The sequence below is a fragment of the Periplaneta americana genome, chromosome 3 (assembly GCF_040183065.1).
Source record: "Periplaneta americana isolate PAMFEO1 chromosome 3, P.americana_PAMFEO1_priV1, whole genome shotgun sequence".
NCBI classification, from domain to species: Eukaryota; Metazoa; Arthropoda; class Insecta; order Blattodea; family Blattidae; genus Periplaneta; species Periplaneta americana.
This window is the reverse complement of record NC_091119.1, coordinates 129,768,987-129,789,252: the sequence shown is the minus strand read 5'-3', so window position 1 is coordinate 129,789,252 and position 20,266 is coordinate 129,768,987. Positions and strand designations below refer to the sequence as shown.

Sequence of the window (20,266 nt, the reverse complement as noted above, 5' to 3'; positions counted from 1 at the left end):
TTATTATTAAATGCAAATTTATACAACACTAGGTCGTTTATCACATCCCAGTTTGCAAAATTGACTGTCCTGACGGTCTCAATCTTAAGGTTCGTACCAACACACCTCATATATAAAGAATTTGACATATTGGACATCAAACAAACAATTTATATACTTACTTACTTACTGGCTTTTAAGGAACCCGGAGGTTCATTGCCGCCCTCACATAAGCTCGCCATTGGTCCCTATCCTGAGCAAGATTAATCCAGTCTCTACCATCATATCCCACCTCCCTCAAATCCATTTTAATATTATCTTCCCACATACGTCTCGGCCTCCCCAAAGGTCTTTTTCCCCTCCGGCCTCCCAACTAACACTCTATATGCATTTCTGGATTCGCCCATACGTGCTACATGTCCTGCCCATCTCAAACGTCTGGATTTTATGTTCCTAATTATGTCAGGTGAAGAATACAATGCGTGCAGCTCTGCGTTGTGTTAACTTTCTCCATTCTCCTGTAACGTCATCCCTCTTAGCCCCAAATATTTTCCTAAGCACCTTATTCTCAAACACCCTTAACCTATGGTCCTCTCTCAAAGTGAGAGTCCAAGTTTCACAACCATACAGAACAACCGGTAATATAACTGTTTTATAAATTCTAACTTTCAGATTTTTTGACAGAAGACTAGATGACAAAAGCTTCTCAACCGAATAATAACACGCATTTCCCATATTTATTCTCCGTTTAATATCCTCCCGAGTGTCATTTATATTTGTTACTGTTGCTCCAAGATATTTCAATTTTTCCACCTCTTCGAAAGATAAATCTCCAATTTTTATAGTTCCATTTCATACATTATTCTGGTCACGAGGCATAATCATATACTTAGTCTTTTCGGGATTTACTTCCAACCCTATCATTTTACTTGCTTCAACTAAAATTTCCGCGTTTTCCCTAATCGTTTGTGATTTTCTCCTAGCATATTCACGTCATCCGCATAGAAAAGAAGCTGATGTAACCCATTCAACTCCAAACCCTGTCTATTATCCTGAATTTTCCTAATGGCATATTCTAGAGCGAAGTTAAAAAGTAAAGGTGATAGTGCATCTCCCTGCTTTAGCCTCAGTGAATTGGAAAAGCATCAGATAGAAAGTGGCCTATACGGACTCTGCTGTAAGTTTCACTAAGACACATTTTAATTAATCGAACTAGTTTCTTGGGAATACCAAATTCAATAAGAATATTATATAAAACTTCTCTCTTAACCGAGTCATACGCCTTTTTGAAATCTATGAATAACTGATGTACTGTACCCTTATACTCCCATTTTTTCTCCAATATCTGTCGAATACAAAAAATCTGATCAATAGTCGATCTATTACGCCTAAAACCACACTGATGATCCCCAATAATTTCATCTGTATATGGAGTTAATCTTCTTAAAAGGATATTCGACAAAATTTTGTACGACGTCAACAAAAGTGATATTCCTCGAAAGTTACTACATTTAGTCTTGTCCCCCTTCTTAAAAATAGGTTCGATTATGGATTCCTTCCATTGTTCTGGTACAATTTCCTTTTCCCAAATTGCAAGTACAAGTTTATAAATTTCGCTAGATAATGCCTTTCCACCCTCTTGTATTAATTCTGTTGGAATTTGATCAATACCTGGAGACACCTTGCTAAATTGTTTCCATAAGCATCGAAATCATTTTATGTCGGACGATCATGGATATAACACAAGAAGATTTAGGATTTCATATTCACTAACTGAACCAAACTGCAGGAACGATATAGGTGTAAGGCATAGTTCAAATTTTGGCCCAAGATTGTGTAATAACTTTATTAAGTCAAACCCGAGTTTGGAACTGTTGAATAACAAAATATTTAAAAAGAAAATACTCGAACTGATTAAAACATAGGTACAGTTAAACTGTATTATAAATTTGTTATATGTACAGCTGTCAAAAAAAAAAGTGGCCGCACTCGTGAACAGCGAATATTTTCAAAGTCCACTTCGGGTCGCGGCGATGTTACACGATGCATGTGCTTGTACAAGCAATTCCCGAACTATGAAAGTGTTCCATGTCTGCGCCTCGTAGGCCAGCGGTAGAGTGCTTGTTTAGTGATTCAAAGGTTGTGGGTTCTGGCCTTCTTCAAGTTTTCATTTTATTTTTTAATCGTTCTTTAGCGATGTAAATGCTATTCAAATTATCATTTATATTCAGTTATCATTCTGTATGGATATCACGTTATTTATATTTTGTTATCGTTCTTTAGAGATATGAATAAAATTCAGGTCATCATTTGTATTCTGTTATCGTTTTATAACGATATGAATAACAATTATTATTATTATTGTATCTCCAATGGTGGTTAGCCCTATTTTACATATGTATGTTAGGGCTATAGTTTCATACACAAAAAAGATAAGCATAAAGAGAAATAGAAAAGAAAATTAAATTAGCTTAAGCGATGTAAACAAAACATAAACAAACCGTAAATTAGGCATTGCGATTGCAAAACAAATATCAGGTATCAATTTGAAACATACAAAAACATTAACAACACACATACGTAACACTTCTATAACACAAATACGCAGCCTTCCATACCATACATCATAAATTAATACACAATAGTCACACAAACACAATCAAACTATAATTACGACATTGCGACATCATCACATAACTGACTCACATACATAACAAATCAAGCATCCGTTACAACACATACACTTCAACATAGTAACCACAATTTTAAAAGTTACAAATTTGGCTCCAAGAAGAATAAATAGGACACTGTTACTAATTACTATTCTTCTACAATTTCTTAAATATATCTGTAATAAATCTGTGAAATTCCGATATGAATAATATTCACGTTTTTTATATTGTTATCGTTCTTTAGCGATATAGATAATATTCAGGTTATCATTTATATTGTTTTCCTTCATTAGCATTATAAAATAATATTCAAGTTATTTATATTGTTATTGTTCTTTCGCAATATAAATAATCTGTATTTTATGTAAGTAATTATTATAACACAAATAACCATCCTTCTTTGTAAAATAGGTTATTTTATTTAGATAATTAAATAAGTATTATATAATATCTTATATTAATTAAACAAACCGATATTTATCATTTATATTCTGTTATCGTTCTTTAGTGATACTGTATAAATAATATTCTAGTTATTTATATTGTAATCGTTCTTTAGCGATATAAATAACATAAATTTAATATTAGGTTTGGAAAAATCCAGTTGCATAATACTGGTATTAGTTTTTCTTTTTGTATTATTACATTATACTATCTTGAACCACAATAAAATGAAAAGGAGTAACGAGGAATTGAACCTGAGACGTTGACATCTAAATTTCGACGTTCGTCCGCTGAGCTACGAGGGCAAAAGTGTGGAAACATTTTCGGAAAAATTGGCCCAATCACACTCTAAGATTTTCTGATGATTCGTAGAAGCTAGTCCAGGATGCGGGGGGGCAAAGGCTAATTGAGATTTCCCGGTCTCTGATCGGGTCAAACATCCTGATAGAATTAATATTTAACCCTTGCCGTGACTTTCGATGAAGTCCGGAGGGCCCAATTAGTCAAATCCACTCTCCTCATCTCCATGCTTGGGTCCCCTGGAATTTAATAAGATGCGAAAGAGATAGTGGTGTGCGGAAAGCAACGGGATGTTACCGCATTTAGGCCTATCCTTCCCAAGAAAAACTGCAAACATGAACAAAGGAAGCTTTTAATAGAAGAAGAAGGATCTTCTGCGGACCTCTGGAAAAAGAACTAAGGAAGAGACTAGTGAAGTGCTTTGTGTGGAGTGTGGCACTGTATGGGGAAGGAACATGGACATTACGACGAAATGAAGAGAAACGAATTGAAGCATTTGAAATGTGGATGTGGCGAAAAACGGTGCATGTGAAGTGGACAGACAGAATAAGAAATAAAATTGTGTTTGAAAAAGTGAGTGAAGAAAGAATGATGCCGAAACTGATTAGAAAGAGAAAAAGGAATTGGTTGGGTCTCTGGTTGAAAAGAATAATAGAAGACATTAGGATATGTGGATCATATGCGGAGACTAAGAGGAAGGCAGAAAATAGGAAAGATTGGAGATTGCTGGGTTTGCAATGAAAGACCTGCCCATGGACAGAACACTTATGTATGTGGGTATGTTCAGAATGCCTGGAATATCGTGTCTAAGAACAGTCGCTATTTGCAAAGACTAGTCAATTCCATGCCTACTCGACTGCAAGATGATCGAGATAAGAGGAAGATAGACTAAATATTGAATTGTGGCTTTTTGTTTTGTTTTTTGAACGCTTAATTGTTTGAATGTTTTAAGGCCGACGCCAGTAAATTTGTTTTGTTTATGCCACGAAAGATATTTTTATTGAGAATAAAATCTTTTTTCTTTCCATTTGCAGCCACAATATCATAATGATAAAGTCATGGCATAATATGTTAATGAGCCTGATGTTAATTACTAAAATAATCGTAAAAGAGAAAGGAGCCATTATGTCTAGTTTGTCTCTCTCAAAAACATAACAAAAAAGAACATAAAAAGCACGAGGTTGTAGTCGGACGCAGGACCTCATGAATAAGAGGCCTGAACGCTACCATTACGCTATCGAATCACAGAGAGAACACTTCAATTATAACTGTAGATATCAGGCAACGTGGTCCAACAACATGTAACATCGCCTGTCTCCGAATTATAGCGAAGATACCCGAAGGGAAGTTTGTTCCAGGAGAGCGGCCACTTTTTCTTTTGACAGCTGTACATAAGTACCATACATTTATAAGATTATATTCAATTTGTATTTATTTGTCTTTTACTGTATTTGTTTGTCTGTTTGTCATCCGTTGTAATGTATTTTGTTCATTTTTATATATTGCATTTTGTATTATTGTATATCGTACTTTCATTCTTATCCTTGTGTTTTTTCTGCCTAATTTTGTATGTATTTATTATTGTTATTATTATTATTATTATTATTATTATTATTATTATTATTCATGTCTGCGATTAAACAATCCAAGAAATTAGTTTTGTGCTCACATTCTTCGTTGTGTAAGACACCATTCCGTCATTTTCTTTGGCCAACGATCTTCCCCCATCCGTTGTGCATGTCAGTATTAATACCATCTTAGATTTTTTCGTCCAATAATTGTTTCATTCTTTATATGTCTTCTAGTGTTATTCCATAACAGCGTCACCAAAAACCCATATCTTCCTCAATTTTCGTTTGTTTTGTTCAGTAGTCTCCCAAACTTCGTCATAAGAGAAATGTTACCCTTTATAGGTGGTAGAAAATGAAGTTAAAAAGGCATATTTCATAGTTTTCCTTTCCATTCTAATTTTGCTTCATTATCGCAGCATTACATTATTGATTCAAAATAGTCTCTGTAACTCTAAAGTATCATTAAGTGAACTTAACGTGACAAGTGGAGAATTATTGTTGCAAATGGGGAAGCTCTCAGAATCATCGAAGCATTTACTGGTTTTGTTTTTAGGGGCATGGGTAATAAAGTACGTAACGTACAGAGTGTTGTGTAAATAATTTGAAATATTTGTTTGATAGAAACTAAAAATTCCTTATATATTTTGGCCTATCTCATTTGATGCATTATTGAAGCCCATTGTAACTGAAATAGTATCGTATGTTGTCCTTATAAATAAATGAACTCACTCGTCAAAACAACTGATTCATTTTAACCCAAATCCACTAGATTTATTACAGAGAAGAATAATTAAAATATGGCTCTAGAAACCTATTGATTAACCTACCGAAAAATTGTTTTTAGAACTTAGAGTCTAGAAAATACATCAAATTTATATCAATGCATTATTACATTTTATACATAAAAATCACACATATTTCCGATCATATACTCACAAATACAAAACCAAAGGCATGGATACAATACGTTTGTTTGAAGCCAAGTGTTTAACGAGCACTGCTTTCAACCATAGTAATAATATTGGCCCTAGAATTTATAACAAATGAATTAAGAAAAACCTCCTCTATTTGCCTCCAACAGTTTGAAATTTTAAAATATATGTAAGCAACTTCTTATGAGTAATTATTAATTTTTAGATATTATTTTTTTGTAATTAATGCATGTAAATTTATTATGTACCAAATCCTCCCCTGAGCACTCAGGGGTGTGCTAGAATTTTGTAATTTACAATTCCTTTGTATTTTATTTTTCTGGCAATAAACACTTTGAAGGCCTTTAGGATTTGAAGGGCATTATCCTTTTTGCGAGCAGCTTAATTTTGCTGATATTCAGTTGGTATGAATTTATCTGTCACCTGTTAAGGTACCGAAATTTGCAGTTATATCCCTAACATTCCAATATATTCAGAATTATCTTTAATTATCTGAGATGTGTAACCGATTTTATTGGGTCTGATATTTATTTATTTATTTATTTATTTATTTATTTATTTATTTATTTATTTATTTATTTATTTATTTATTTATTTATTTATCTGTTTATTTAATTGTTTATTTATTTATTTATTCATTTATTTATTTGGACTATTAATTATAATTTCTCACCAAACGTGTCTGTTACTGGGGCCAGACAAAACCCCACGATATCATCTGAATTTGATGCATCTTTATATGTCAAGTTTCCAGTCATAATATTATCAACTAATTTTATGTTACACATTTCCGTTCTCTATATGTATTCCTGTTTCATCAAATTCCTTTGTCAGACCTACTACCTGATAATGGATTTTAGCAATACATGTGTGCTGTTACTACACAATATTGTAATGCAAGTGTTATTCAGTATTTCGTGGTTAATTTTGTGAAACCTCCTATGTGACCTTACAGACAATAATTTTTCAGGAGGAAGAAAAAATAAAAAATCAATGGACCTACATAAGAATATGAAGTAATTCGGTAGAAAAAAAATGTTGGTGAATATGACGAACCTAAATAACATCATCGAGGATCAGGGTAGGCCTATTTGATCTTTAATTAAACTTTTCTTCCTCCTGAAAAATTATTTTCTGTGAAGTCATATAGGACGTTTCATAAAATCAACGACGATTTGAGATGGAATGGATGTTGTAACGAAGTAATTAAAACTTTTAAATTTCCATCATATTAATTGAGAGTAGTAGAGACAATACAGTAGTTAACTGAATTACTAATTATTTACCCATTATCTTGTATGTTTATACTATAATGTTATGTTATGTTATGTTATGTTATGTTATGTTATGTTATGTTATGTTATGTTATGTTATGTTATGTTATGTTATGTTATGTTATGTTATGCGACGCGCATGAAATCTTTGTCCATCCCTGTTCTGGAGGTGGTGTAGAGGTCATTTCCTCCTTATAGTATGATTTTAAAACCATTTGTTTCTGAAATATGTATGAACATTAAATTTTACGTATCATTTTAGATATGTTTTAATAAATGAAGTTTTATTTTTGTACCAACTGTTCATTTCACGGAAATAATAAAATCGGTTTAGCAGTAAATTGTTGTCGATAACGTATGAAATTTCAGAACGTTCCTGCTTCTCCACATGTTTGACCCAGAGCCTTTCAGAGCCAGTGCAAAGGTCAAGCGGTGACGAAACGCCGCGCTGTATCTCGTGCTTACACAGTAATTTCAATAACTGGACCAGTATGTACGCGATATTTCGTTGAAAGCGTTTGATAAATTAATATGACTTAAAAGAATCAGTCTGTTTGTGTGTGGAAAGTTTGTCGCTTATTTTAATAGTAAGAACTAAGAAGTAAACCAAACATTAATTTAGCAGCAAAACGCCAAGTAAATCATTTGACGAAGGGAATGTAGACTCATCTTAAATACTGTATCATAAGCCTATATTGTGATTGGATGTGTATTCTGCCTTCTTAGTTCTCCTATAGTTTCTTGAACAGGCGCACCATTAACCGAACTTGTAGAACGTCGGCTTTTCACACAGGTAAGCCGGATTCGAATCCCGGCAAATGCAAAATTAAATTTGCGGTGAACAAAGACAGCTTTCCATACTGGTAACCCGGATTCGAATCCCGGCAGATGCAAATGGAATTTGCGGCGGACAAAGGAGGTGCTTGGTGGTAGGTTTTCTCGAAGCACTCCCGTTTCCATCACCGGCATTCCTCCATTAATCATCATCATAATCATCATGCACTGCAATGTACTTAGGCTGGAATGGTCCACCAAAAGCAACACTAAAGCGTCGGCAAAAAGAAATACAGCTTTGGTCAATGTAAGTCAAGTAATATGATAGGTATTTTATTTCATACACATTATCTGTTATCATATCAGTGCCGGAGCGAAAATTTTCTCCTAAAATAACATATGAAGAGATCGCGGGAAAAGCGATGAATGTCACAGTTTTCTTAAGGTTGATGTCATTATCTAATTCAATGGATCACTGCGAAATTTAATGTTATTCTTATGAAAAATGGTAAAAAGAATTATCACCACGAATACAGTAATCCTTTCCTTTATTTTCTATAGAAACAGCACTACATCTTGCAGTTATAGACTCAATTAGATCATTATCTAATCCTTAACAGAAATGTGACATTCATCGTTTTTCCCGCGAACTCTTCATATGGTCTTTGAGATATTGATACATGGTATAGGCCCTACGTCTGCAGGCATCAGCTATTATGTGAAACCCTCTTGTCCGGCACATTCTGTCATGTCATTATTAGGCTTATTATATATTCATTGTAATTATACAGGTATGACAAATCTTTTTGAAGAGTTAAAATTTTTATTGATTTGCGGAATAACTATACTTTTTTAAATGTAAGCCAACATCGTGAAGGACACATTTATAGCACAATTCGCGTTCGTTTGTTGATAATAAGACTTTCAAATTATTATTGTCATTATCACCATCATTATACAAGTAGGGTAAAGTTATCTAATTCCGCGATATTCCTAATTCCGTGATACTTTTTTTTTCACTGAATGTCACAGGGTTGGGTGTCTTGTTAGGAAGTTCACCGATGTCTCAAAAGTAGGCGAAAGATGTACTCTTTCGAGAAAGATGTCTGGCGCTATGGTCGAACGGCAAAATTTTGACTGACATTCAATTTACAAAAAGTGTCACGGAATTAGAGGTATCACGCAACTTTACCCTATGGTTAATTTCTTTTAAAGTTTCATAATTATTGTATTAATTTGCGAATGAATTATTATACTGCATTTGAATATAAGGTAAGATCATGGACGCATTTTAGCACAAATTACATCCGCAAGTTGATACTAAGACTCCCAAAGTATTATTATTATTATTATTAGAGACGAGAATTCCATGCAAATGCATGTTTTTATAGGAACATAGGACATAGCTCAAACTTAGTACTTATCCATTTCATTACTTTCCAGTTCCAAATATGTGTACTTTTCCCGTGCATATTTGCATGTTTTGGCCTTTTTGGGGATAAAAACATGCATAATGCATATTTAAGAAATTTTTAGCTCAATCATACATACAATATAGGATTATATTCAGTTTAAATGCATGTCTTAATGGTTTTGAATGGACATCTCACTTTCTCCATTTTTATGTCCCTTACTTTAGCTTAAGGATTAAAGAAGGAAAAGAAAAAAAAACTAAATAACAGAAAAAGATTCATTCAAGTTTGCACTCATAACTTCTTGTCATGTAGAGAGGTCATTCTCTGCCTACAAAAACATACTGACAAACGCAGGAATCTCACAGAAACCAATTTAGAAATGTTGTTAGTTGTTAACTGTGCAAAAAAAAAAAGTGAAGTGAAGTGAAGTGAAATAAGAAATTTGGAACAAAAGTGAAAATGCATATTTTAATGTATTTTTCGCTTGATCGTGCATGTTTCATAGTTTGATAGTACATGAATGCATGCATATTTTGGAATTTTATTGTGCATGAAATTCTCGTCTCTAATTATTATTATTATTATTATTATTATTATTATTATTATTATTATCAGCATCATCATTATTATTATTACCATAATCGTTATAAAACTATTATAAATCTTTCAGGAATAGCAATTTTTATTGCTTTGCGAATGAATTGTTACACAATATTTGAATGTAAGGTGACATCATGAAGGACGCATTTGTAGTACAGCTTATATCCGTTTGTTGATATAATAAAAGGCTCCCTTATTATTATTATTATTATTATTATTATTATTATTATTATTATTATTATTATTATTATTAAGCATATTGTTACTTGCTTATTAATTAAATTTATTAATTGTTTATTATTCATTCATAATTCTATAGGATTATGTATATATTGTTTTATGTAGGTATCTCGAAAGATGAGGAAAGCATTTCAGACTTCCCGCCCTTTAATTCGCATGTAGAAATCTATGCTGAATACTACCAGTACGCCAGTAGTATTTCGTGTTACGTAATACTTTGATTGGCATGTTTCTCAGTATAAGATATTCGATCTCGCAAGAGTAACCGTAATTTAAGTATGTACAACATGTGTTTACTAGAGAAAAAAACATTTCCTGTCCTCCGCATGTTTCTCATCTTTATGACACACTCGAAACTGTTTAAGAACGAAAGTGACATTTCTAGTGACACACATCTAATATGTATGCATACATATATCCCATCCTGAGATGTGATTTTATGGGTAACGCTTTCTTGAATTTCAAAACGGCGCTCAACGTCGATGTCTGAGGATATGACGTCACACATCGACGCTGTTGTGCCACCTGGGACGCCGGCGCTGTGTAGGTCTACTTTGGCAACAAGTTGGAGAGTAGCTAGCCATTGGCGATGCCAGTATCCAATATGGAGGGGTCTCATTGAGAATCCCTACATGTACCGGCCTAAAATGTATCGTTGAAAAGTTACAAGTGTGCCTAGATCACAGCTTATAGTCGAGGACCTATCTACACACCCCGCCGCCAACATGGGTTCCTCCCTAGCCTCGATCATACGGATTTGCAGGGCGAAAATGTCGCGAGCCAGTAAGTAGCTATTACTGCATTACGAGCATATGGTACTGCTGTTTATTTCCAGTGGCAGTGATAACCGTGTCGTTTCTGTTTGAAATTGCTTCCAGTTCATCACACATAGTATTTAAGCCGGTTTTATCGCTTAGCGTGTTGTCATAGTGTTGTGGTGTTACGGTTTGTCACTTATTTGAAGGATTGGATGCATCTGTCGTGTCATAACGAATTGAATAACTGTTGCGATTATTTCTGACAATAGCATTCCTAAATAGTTAACTTGGGACAATAAAATGCTCTGATATTCACAATATATTTTCTCTTTACGTTTTAAAGATTAGATATTTCAGTGTCCTTTCTTTAAAAATATGTTTATGAAATCTGTAGATTATGTTTACATGTAATACGCAGTACAAAATACTGCATGCATCAGACACGTAAATTTCATATTACTATATTAAATAAAAATACAACAAAATCATAATGTTTTGTTCGTGTAATTGTTTACGTCGCTGTCATGCGAAACCTTTCGTGTTGACAGATGTCATCTTTATGTTGTTATCATTTGTTTATTTTATGAAGACGAAAAAGTGCAGGTGGCATAGTTGGAGTAGGTGCCTTGCAGTGCAGCCAATTTCAATCTCTTAAAGCGTAATCGAATAAACTCAATACAGAAGCAGTACGCACTGGCCTGCGTTTTAACAGCACAACGCCAGGGTTATGTGTCATTAGTTCAGCATTTCCCCCACGCGTTAATTCATTGTACTAGGAATCGATACACTGATACTTCTTTCTTTTTTTGCCCCCCTTGCTTTTGTTGCGTTTTTTATTTTTTACATTATGATGTCACTGTTGCTTTTACAATTCACAACTGGAACAATGTGGATGCGAAATTGTTGTATCTTTTATGACTATATTGATTTCAATTCAGCTTTTATTTAAAACTATTCCGCAGATCAGAATATTTTCATTAAAATAATATGACGTTGTACATTTATTCCATAATAATAATAATAATAATAATAATAATAATAATAATAATAATAATAATAATATTCTAGCTGTATTGTTCCTGTTATTTAAAACAATACGAAGTATGTGAGTACGAAAATCCCGAAGAGTGTGAATCTTCATATGTTGTTTTTATGACGTAAAAAGAAACAGAAAATACAAGCACAAGGATAATAAACTGCACTAAAAAAAAAAAAGAAGAAAAGCTTATGAAGTGGAAACCTTAAATTTATGTTTCAGCTTACTATTATTAAATTAAGAGAAAGAAACATGCAGATGGGCCACATTTTAGAAGTGGATTATTATTATTATTATTATTATTATTATTATTATTATTATTATTGTTGTTGTAACTTGTGCATTGTAGGAGCCCCCGTACTTACTGTGGCCACGTATGTATTGTAATGCTTGGAAGACGTTTATCGATTTATTCAGTTAGGGTTGCCTACTCTCATTGCTTGAACTGTATTAATGTCACTGTCCCTGGCCTAGACCAACAAACTCATTAACCTTGAACCAAAATTAAAGGCATTCATTTACAGCTAAATGTGTTCCGTCATTTGTTGTGCATGGAATTAAATTATTTTTGTTGGTGACATGTAACACGTAACTATTGTCCATTAGCTACGTTGAGAAATCACTCCCGCAGAACTTTTTTTTCATTGCCGCACGTAGGCCTTCTGTATAGTGCATTTGTCCCTTAGTATTAAATAAAATGTACATATATATTATTTCAACTACACCCACATATCCTAAAATATTAGTTAACAGAAACGACCCACCTTATATTTAGCCTGTAAGACAGAGAACTCTGTTACTAAATAGATACTAGTTGCTAGATAAATAAATTCTGAGAGCTGTTTTAATGTGTGAGAAATATGACATTCAATGTTTTGTTAAATTTTAAATAATTCGACAAAAAATAACTTAAATTATAAGAATCTGTATTATTATTATTATTATTATTATTATTATTATTATTATTATTATTATTACTTACTTACTTACTTACTTACTTGCTTGCTTGCTTGCTTTTAAGGAACCCGGAGGTTCATTGCCGCCCTCACATAAGCCCGCCATTGGTCCCTATCCTGAGCAAGATTAATCCAGTCTCTATCATCATATCCCACCTCCCTCAAATCCATTTTAATATTATCTTCCCATCTACGTCTCGGCCTCCCCAAAGGTCTTTTTCCCTCCGGCCTCCCAACTAACACTCTACATGCATTTCTGGATTCGCCCATACGTGCTACTTGTCCTGCCCATCTCAAACGTCTGGATTTAATGTTCCTAATTATGTCAGATGAAGAATAAAATGCGTGCAGTTCTATGTTGTGTAACTTCATCCCTCTTAGCCCCAAATATTTTCCCAAGCACCTTATTCTCAAACACCCTTAACCTATGTTCCTCTCTCAAAGTGAAAGTCCAAGTTTATTATTATTATTATTATTACTATTATTATTATTATTATTATTATTATTATTATTATTTGTGTCTTGTATATATGACGTTAAATAACAGTGATAATAAAAATGGAAGAGAGAAATGTATTCCTAGAGCATGTTACTGGTTATTCTTCTTCCGTTATTTTCTAAATCTGTGTACGCAATAAATATTTCATTAAAGAATTATCATGTTTGTTTATATTATAGTCAGCCATCGGCGTATCTAAGGCAGAAGCGCATTTGCCTGGTGATCCGAAGCTATTCTCGGGCGTGGGTTCGATTCCCGCTTGGACTAATTATCTGCTTGTGTTTTTTTTCCTTCGAGGTTTTCCTAACTGTAAGGCGAATGCCAGCTAATGCTTTGGCGAATCCTCGGTCTCATGTCGCCAAGTACTATATCGCAGTCGCCAATTCAATCGACGTTAGATAACTTAGTATCCGGTACAGCGTCGTTAAATAACAAGGCAAAAACCTATATTATGTTTTCTTTTCTCCAAATCCTAATTTTTAAGATTTGTACTTTATGTCTCGGCCAAGAGACCTTAGTTCATGTGAAATTTTTCATCCAACTGTGTATGAGTTTCAGATAATTTATATCAAAACATTAATGTCTTATTTCTTATAAACTAAAGCAGATGCCAACAGATAAATTTTATCTAGTTCAATTGGTGAAAAGGTTTTTTATTTCTATCTTACCCTGTAAGTTTCATATAAGTTGATCACTTTCTGATATCTAAATCTTTGAAGATATACATTATTTATTTATTTATTTATTTATTTATTTATTTATTTATTTATTTATTTATTTATTTATTTATTTGTTTATTTATTTAATATGTATATTTATTTGCTTATGTATTTATTTAGTTAGTTCTTTACTCACGTTGTATGAAACCTTCAGTAATATAGAACATTAAGATTCCTAGAGAGATGCTGTATTGAATTTGCTGATTTAATAGGCGTAATAATATTCTATATTTTATTCTGTTCTATACAGGAGTTATTGTAACTCTGAAAACTGAAATAAAAAAAAAATATTTAAAACGTTTTCTAAAATATATGTTATGGTATTTTTAATAACTAATGAGCGGTTTTGTCACATACCGCCTGTCTATCTCTTTTTCTTATCCCCTCCCTCTCTGTCTGTTTGTTTCTGTCTGTCTCTCTCTCTCTCTGTGTGTGTGTGTGTGTGTGTGTGTGTGTGTGTGTGTGTGTGTGTGTGTGTGTGTGTGTGAACGTTCATATGCGCGCAGTTTTTTTCCTTCCAAACTAATTATTGTTTTTATCATTTTAATGCACGTCAATACATCCGGGAAGTAGACCTGCAATATGTATATTGTATAGGGTATAAAATAATATAAAAATTAACCTTGATTTAGCCTATTTTAAGCTTTCAGAATTGCACAAAATGAACGATTCTCTCAAACGCAACTCAGTTGCATCCTTGTTGCAATTAGGTAAATGATAACCAAGTTAGGTAATGCTTCCTGGTAAAAGACAGTGTTACAACTACTGCCGTGTCGATGGGGATCTCTCTCCTGTACGTTTGAGCGTACTAATACCGCTTAATTTCCGTCCTCATTTCCCCATGATTTATGGAAGAAAACGTGAATATAACGTGCAGGCTGCGACAAGCTTCGATTATGACCCGTACATCTGACACTGCTATTGCATTTCGATTTCTAGTATTTCTCTAAACTTATAATGAAAAGACTGTAGGAGCAGAATGGTAATCAACTAATTAGTCTCTCATAATTCAACATGGCTCACCGAAATATTGTCACAGTGCATGCTTTTGAAATGGATTCATTCATAATATTCTGCTGAAGAACAGGTAAGTAGGCAGTTTCTTCTTAATCAGTGACCCAGGCAGTTTCTTTCTCTATTCTTTGCAATGGATTATTCATTATCTTTCTTTCTTTCTTTCTTTCTTTCTTTCTTTCTTTCTTTCTTCCTGGTGATCTGCCAGATTTTGGATCTGTTCCCAAAGATCTTATACTCTTGGTTGATAATATTCAAGAGCTGTCGAAGTAGATGGGCTCTGTGAATAAGGAGAATACGTTATTGCCAGTTTTAGTTCATATTTATCGGTTTCATATATTATCATTACCATCATCATCACTGGCCCTACAACCCTGAGTGACTTTTGGCCACTTAGACAACATCTTTCCATTTTTATCTGTCACCTAGTAAGTTTCTCAATCCCTTACACCCATCATTTCCAGGTCGACGGTAATCCCGGCCAACCTTTTCTTCTTTGATCTTCCTTTTTTCTAAATTATTATGTAACTTACGCTGTAACATTCTTTTCGGTATCCTATGTTATAGCATTCTATTTAAATTTCCGACCATCTCAGCCTTTGGGACCGAAAATTTTACATATGCTTCGATCAAATTACATAGTTCTTGATTATTACACGCATTCTCCATTATATTCTTTTGCTAGTTCATAGCTTATTATATTCCTCGTAGGATTTTTCGCTCAAAGCACCTTCAGGAACACTCTTCAGTTTGTTGTTAGTGAGGCATATGTTACTACATGGTGGAAGTATGTTATATTTTTATTTTTATTATTGTAATTTGCTGATTCCGAAACAATTTAATATTTGCAAAATATATCGTTTCCAACTTGCTTTCTATCTCTGATATTTTCATTCATGTCGCAATTATTACCAATTATGACTCCTAGGTATCTAAATTATTCTCTCCTTAAAATAACATATCGCCTACGGTTATATTTTTGAAAGTACTTTTAGTTTTGAAACTAGACATTATTATAATATTTTGTTTTTCCTTGCATAACTATTAGTCCCATTTTTGAGCTACTCTGGATAGTTTTAAAATTAATTGCTTGAGCGTACGTACATATATAGTAATTAAGGTGTTCTCTGGAGCAAGAACTACAAAATTTTGAATTTGAGATACAGACCATCAGACATTTTAGATTTCATATAACAGCATTGCTAAGAAAGACATAAAAATGTTCCTAGAGGATGCTGTGTTTGTTGGAGGGAAATACTATTTTGTGAGGAGAGACATATATTATTAAGGATTATATACCTATATTGGAAACGGTAAAATGACCTAACTTAGATTAAGTTGTTATACCAGGGAAAGCTTGAATATTATATCTAGTTAATTATCAGCATAGATAAACAAATTTAGCTAGATTTGAGGAATATTGTGCCTTTTTTGGTTAACTTCATCCGATTTGATATAGTACTACTTACAATATGATTATTATTATTATTATTATTATTATTATTATTATTATTATTATTATTATTATTATTACTATGATAGAGAGTTTGGTGTGCAAACAACTAGCAATATTTTTCATAAATGAACTTAGATACAGCATAATTCTGTATATATACAATAGATATAATAAATTGTATCAGGGAAAGAATTTAGAAGAAACCTTGTGAGCTTAGAAAAGGGCTGGAGGGAAGCGATTTTAATAATGTTAATGAAATCAAAACGAAATATGTTTTTTTTTTTGGGGGGGGGGGCTGAATGGAATGACACTTCTCTTCAAATTGAAACATTTGCATTTGAGAAAGTGATAGGATTCAACTGTCTTCGTTCATACATAACTCTACTGGTGGCACAGCCTTTAAAATAAATAGGCGCATTTTAGCAGATAATAGATACTCCTATGGGTTACAAAATGTGTTAAAATCTAACCTTAGCCAAAAGAGGGCCCAAAGTTAAGCTATAAAAAACATAAATAAGACCTGTCCCAACTTACGGATAAGAGAACTGAACTCTCACTAAGACCTGTGACCGTGCGGAAAATTTGCCTTCGCGTATTGGACTTAATGGGGAATATGGCATAATCAAGAATTGACGAGGAGGGAAGTTAGTATAATTGAAAGTCAAGTCACATTTATATACGTATGCTACTTGTAACTCCTGTACAAAATCTGTTAGACAGGAGGAAAGTTGTTAATTTTGTCTAAAACCCTATAAAGGGGTAGTTCCACTAACACAAATGTAATGAGAGTTTGAACACAAAGAAAATTTGTTTGGTAGGGGAAAAGTTATTAGTTTTGCCTAAAACCACCGCCTAAAAAGACCCCTTAAATAAACGTAATGAGAGTTCGTACACAAAAAAAAAATGCTATCTGTAACTCCTGTGTAAAATTTCATGAAAACCTGTTAGATAGAATATAAGTTATTAATTTTGTCCAGCTAGATTTACGTTTTGACCCACTGTGTGTTGTCGTGATTTTGAATCTCACTCACGACATGGATGTTGTCCATTGTCAATGTGATGTTTCTTCATATACAAAAGGAAAACTCTGATCTCCAAAAAGCCGGTTCTTCAGGGGTTGTAGTGCATATATTTTATTGTTGTTTTTATTATTATTATTATTATTATTATTATTATTACTGTTAATATTATTACTGTTAATATTACTGCCTGTTCTGTTAATATTATTACTACTGTTATCGTTACGATTATTATTATTATTATTATTATTATTATTATTATTATTATTATTGTTGTTGTTGTTGTTGTTGTTGTTGTTATTGTAGATTCATGTCGATGGCATTTAAATATATTTAAATGCGACAGGCTCATGAATTTACTGTCATGTAAAAAAAACTCCTGCGGGACAAAATTCCGGCACACGGCGTCGCTGATATAACCTCTGCAGTTGCTAGCGTCATTAAATAAACTATAATTTAATTTTAATTAATTAATACGCATATACCCGCCCGCCAAACAGTGAGTGTTGCGTTCTGCGCCTCACCTTGCTTCTGAGTTGATGTGGTTACTGCAGTGTTTATGCCCCTGCCCTGCACGGAAGACGATATTATCGCCCAGTGCACATGTACCCTCCCTCCCTTGTGTAACGCTATTCTGGCGATCCCAGCTTTACCTAGCATTAATGTTGAGTAAACTGCGTACATTTCCTATGAACGATGTTAATAGTACCCACACCAAAAGGGATAAAGTTCGAACCTTTGGCAGGTTCTCGATGCGAGATATTTGTATTGCTCTCTTCTGCCAGACGGATTCTCACCATGGAAACAGTAGTTTGATTCCCGGGAGATACTGTGAAATTTTAAAAGCAACACATTTGCTGTGAGGATGATTGTCTCAGAGTACTTTGCTAATTAAAATGTTCTTATTCGCGATTCCGAAGTATGTATATGGTTACTCAAAGTCTGGACGATTTTAAAATCGCTGAAAATTCTTCAAGAAGGTTTGCACAAAACAAGAATTCTGTTTAATTAAAACAATCACTTTTCATTTTCATTTTTGTTGCTTTGTTAACGTTTAATTCGAAATATCTTCTTCCTTCCGTCCAGACAACCTGAGTTCGATCTGTGGTCAGGTCTAGCTGGAATTTGCTTTGGACAGGGCAGACGTTTCAGAGGATTTTTCTCGGGGTACTCCCATTTCCCTCTTTCATTCCACCAACACACTCCACTCCCCCCTCATTTCATCTATTATCTGTAACAGTAAAAAATATTTAGACCGGAGTGATGTCTAGGGTTAGTACGAATTTCCGATTTGACCAAGATTCTAGGGCTTGAGGCTCGGGGCTCTGGGTTTGGGCTCATCGTTAGTCGATGGGATTTTACCTGCAGGATCCAGAGGGATGACCCGCCTGTCAGCGTCGAATTCAGGAATCCACCTGGGTCATCCGTCGGACTTAGACAGGCGTACGATGGGCCTAAACTGCTCCAATCTTCATGAAAAATATGTTGACTTCATTTCTAATGGCTTCACTTCTCTTTCCGTGCGGTAATTTATAAATTGCAGTCCTCGTAAAAATTTCATATCTGCAGACTGAATAGCCTATGTTGACTTTCTTTTAAATGTCTCAAACCCATATTGCAAAGCCGTTACTAACTTCAACTGCGTGCCTTTTCATGCTTTCTTAAGTTTCTTATTATTAGAATATTAAGATTTTCCATTGTAAATCGTAGTTGAAATATTATTACTAATCTGTCATCCTATATAATTAAAAACATGACTGCTTTATTGAATTTCTATTATGTATTATTTTTCCTTGCACAGTTACCGCAGTGTAGCCTACTCTTAATAGTCTTTGCAGCTTAGAGCAAGGTCGTTACATTCGAAACATTCAGTAATCCCATTTAGTTTAATGTCATATCATTTCTTACCGACGCTGTGTAGAGTTTACGTTTAAATTACGAATTTTTTGCAATGTTAGGTTAATAATAAAATCTTCCATTTTTGTCAAAAATTGATGTAAATATTGTTCCAAATGGACGAATGTTACTTATTATTCGGTGAACAGTTAAATGAAAGTATATCTGCAGATTGACTGTGCGAGTAAATAGGTGTAGATGAGTGGGCGAGTCTGGCAGAACCATCAGTTCGATACCAGCCTGGGGAAGTGCAAGCTGCTACGCGGAGCTCTGCGGGTCCACCCAGACTTTTGTTCAGTTGTCATTAACGACGGTCTGTTGTTTTAGTAGCTGGGGCGATGTGAGACTGACTACCTTTCTTCTCTTTTCTTTCATCCTAACTTATTGACAGTTAATATTATATTTTTGTTTTTCTCATTCTGTTTTTATTTTTTTATTTTTCTTTCTTTCCATTTTCTGCATTCCTTGCAATCCTTCGTCCCTCTTGTTCTCCCTTCTCTTCGTCATTATTTTCTTTTCTTTCTTTTCTTCCTTTCTCATTTCCGTCTTTCCATCCTTTATAGTTTTCTTTCTTCCCACTTGCTCTCTCTTTTATTTCTTTATTTTATTATTCACTTTTCTTTTCCTTCCTATCTTATTTTCTTGTTTCCTTGCTGCCTTTTTCTTGTTTTTCCTCTTGCTTTAGTCTCCTTTTTTTCTTTGAATCTGATTT

The 20,266-nt window shown here is 33.6% G+C and overlaps 1 protein-coding gene across 19 annotated transcripts in view; it reads left to right on the top strand.

Moving 5' to 3' along the window:
* Positions 1–20,266, top strand: part of ATP8A (ATPase phospholipid transporting 8A1) — a 415,740-nt gene that overhangs the window by 263,106 nt on the left and 132,368 nt on the right. The window contains exon 1 of one of the 19 annotated variants that reach the window (XM_069821592.1): positions 10,801–10,984. The exons of the other annotated variants lie outside the window; for them this stretch is intronic. Within the exon in view, the coding sequence (XP_069677693.1) occupies positions 10,927–10,984 (58 nt within the window). The 5' untranslated portion in view covers positions 10,801–10,926. Of the gene's footprint in view, positions 1–10,800; positions 10,985–20,266 lie in introns of those variants that run through there. 19 annotated transcript variants of the gene reach the window in all.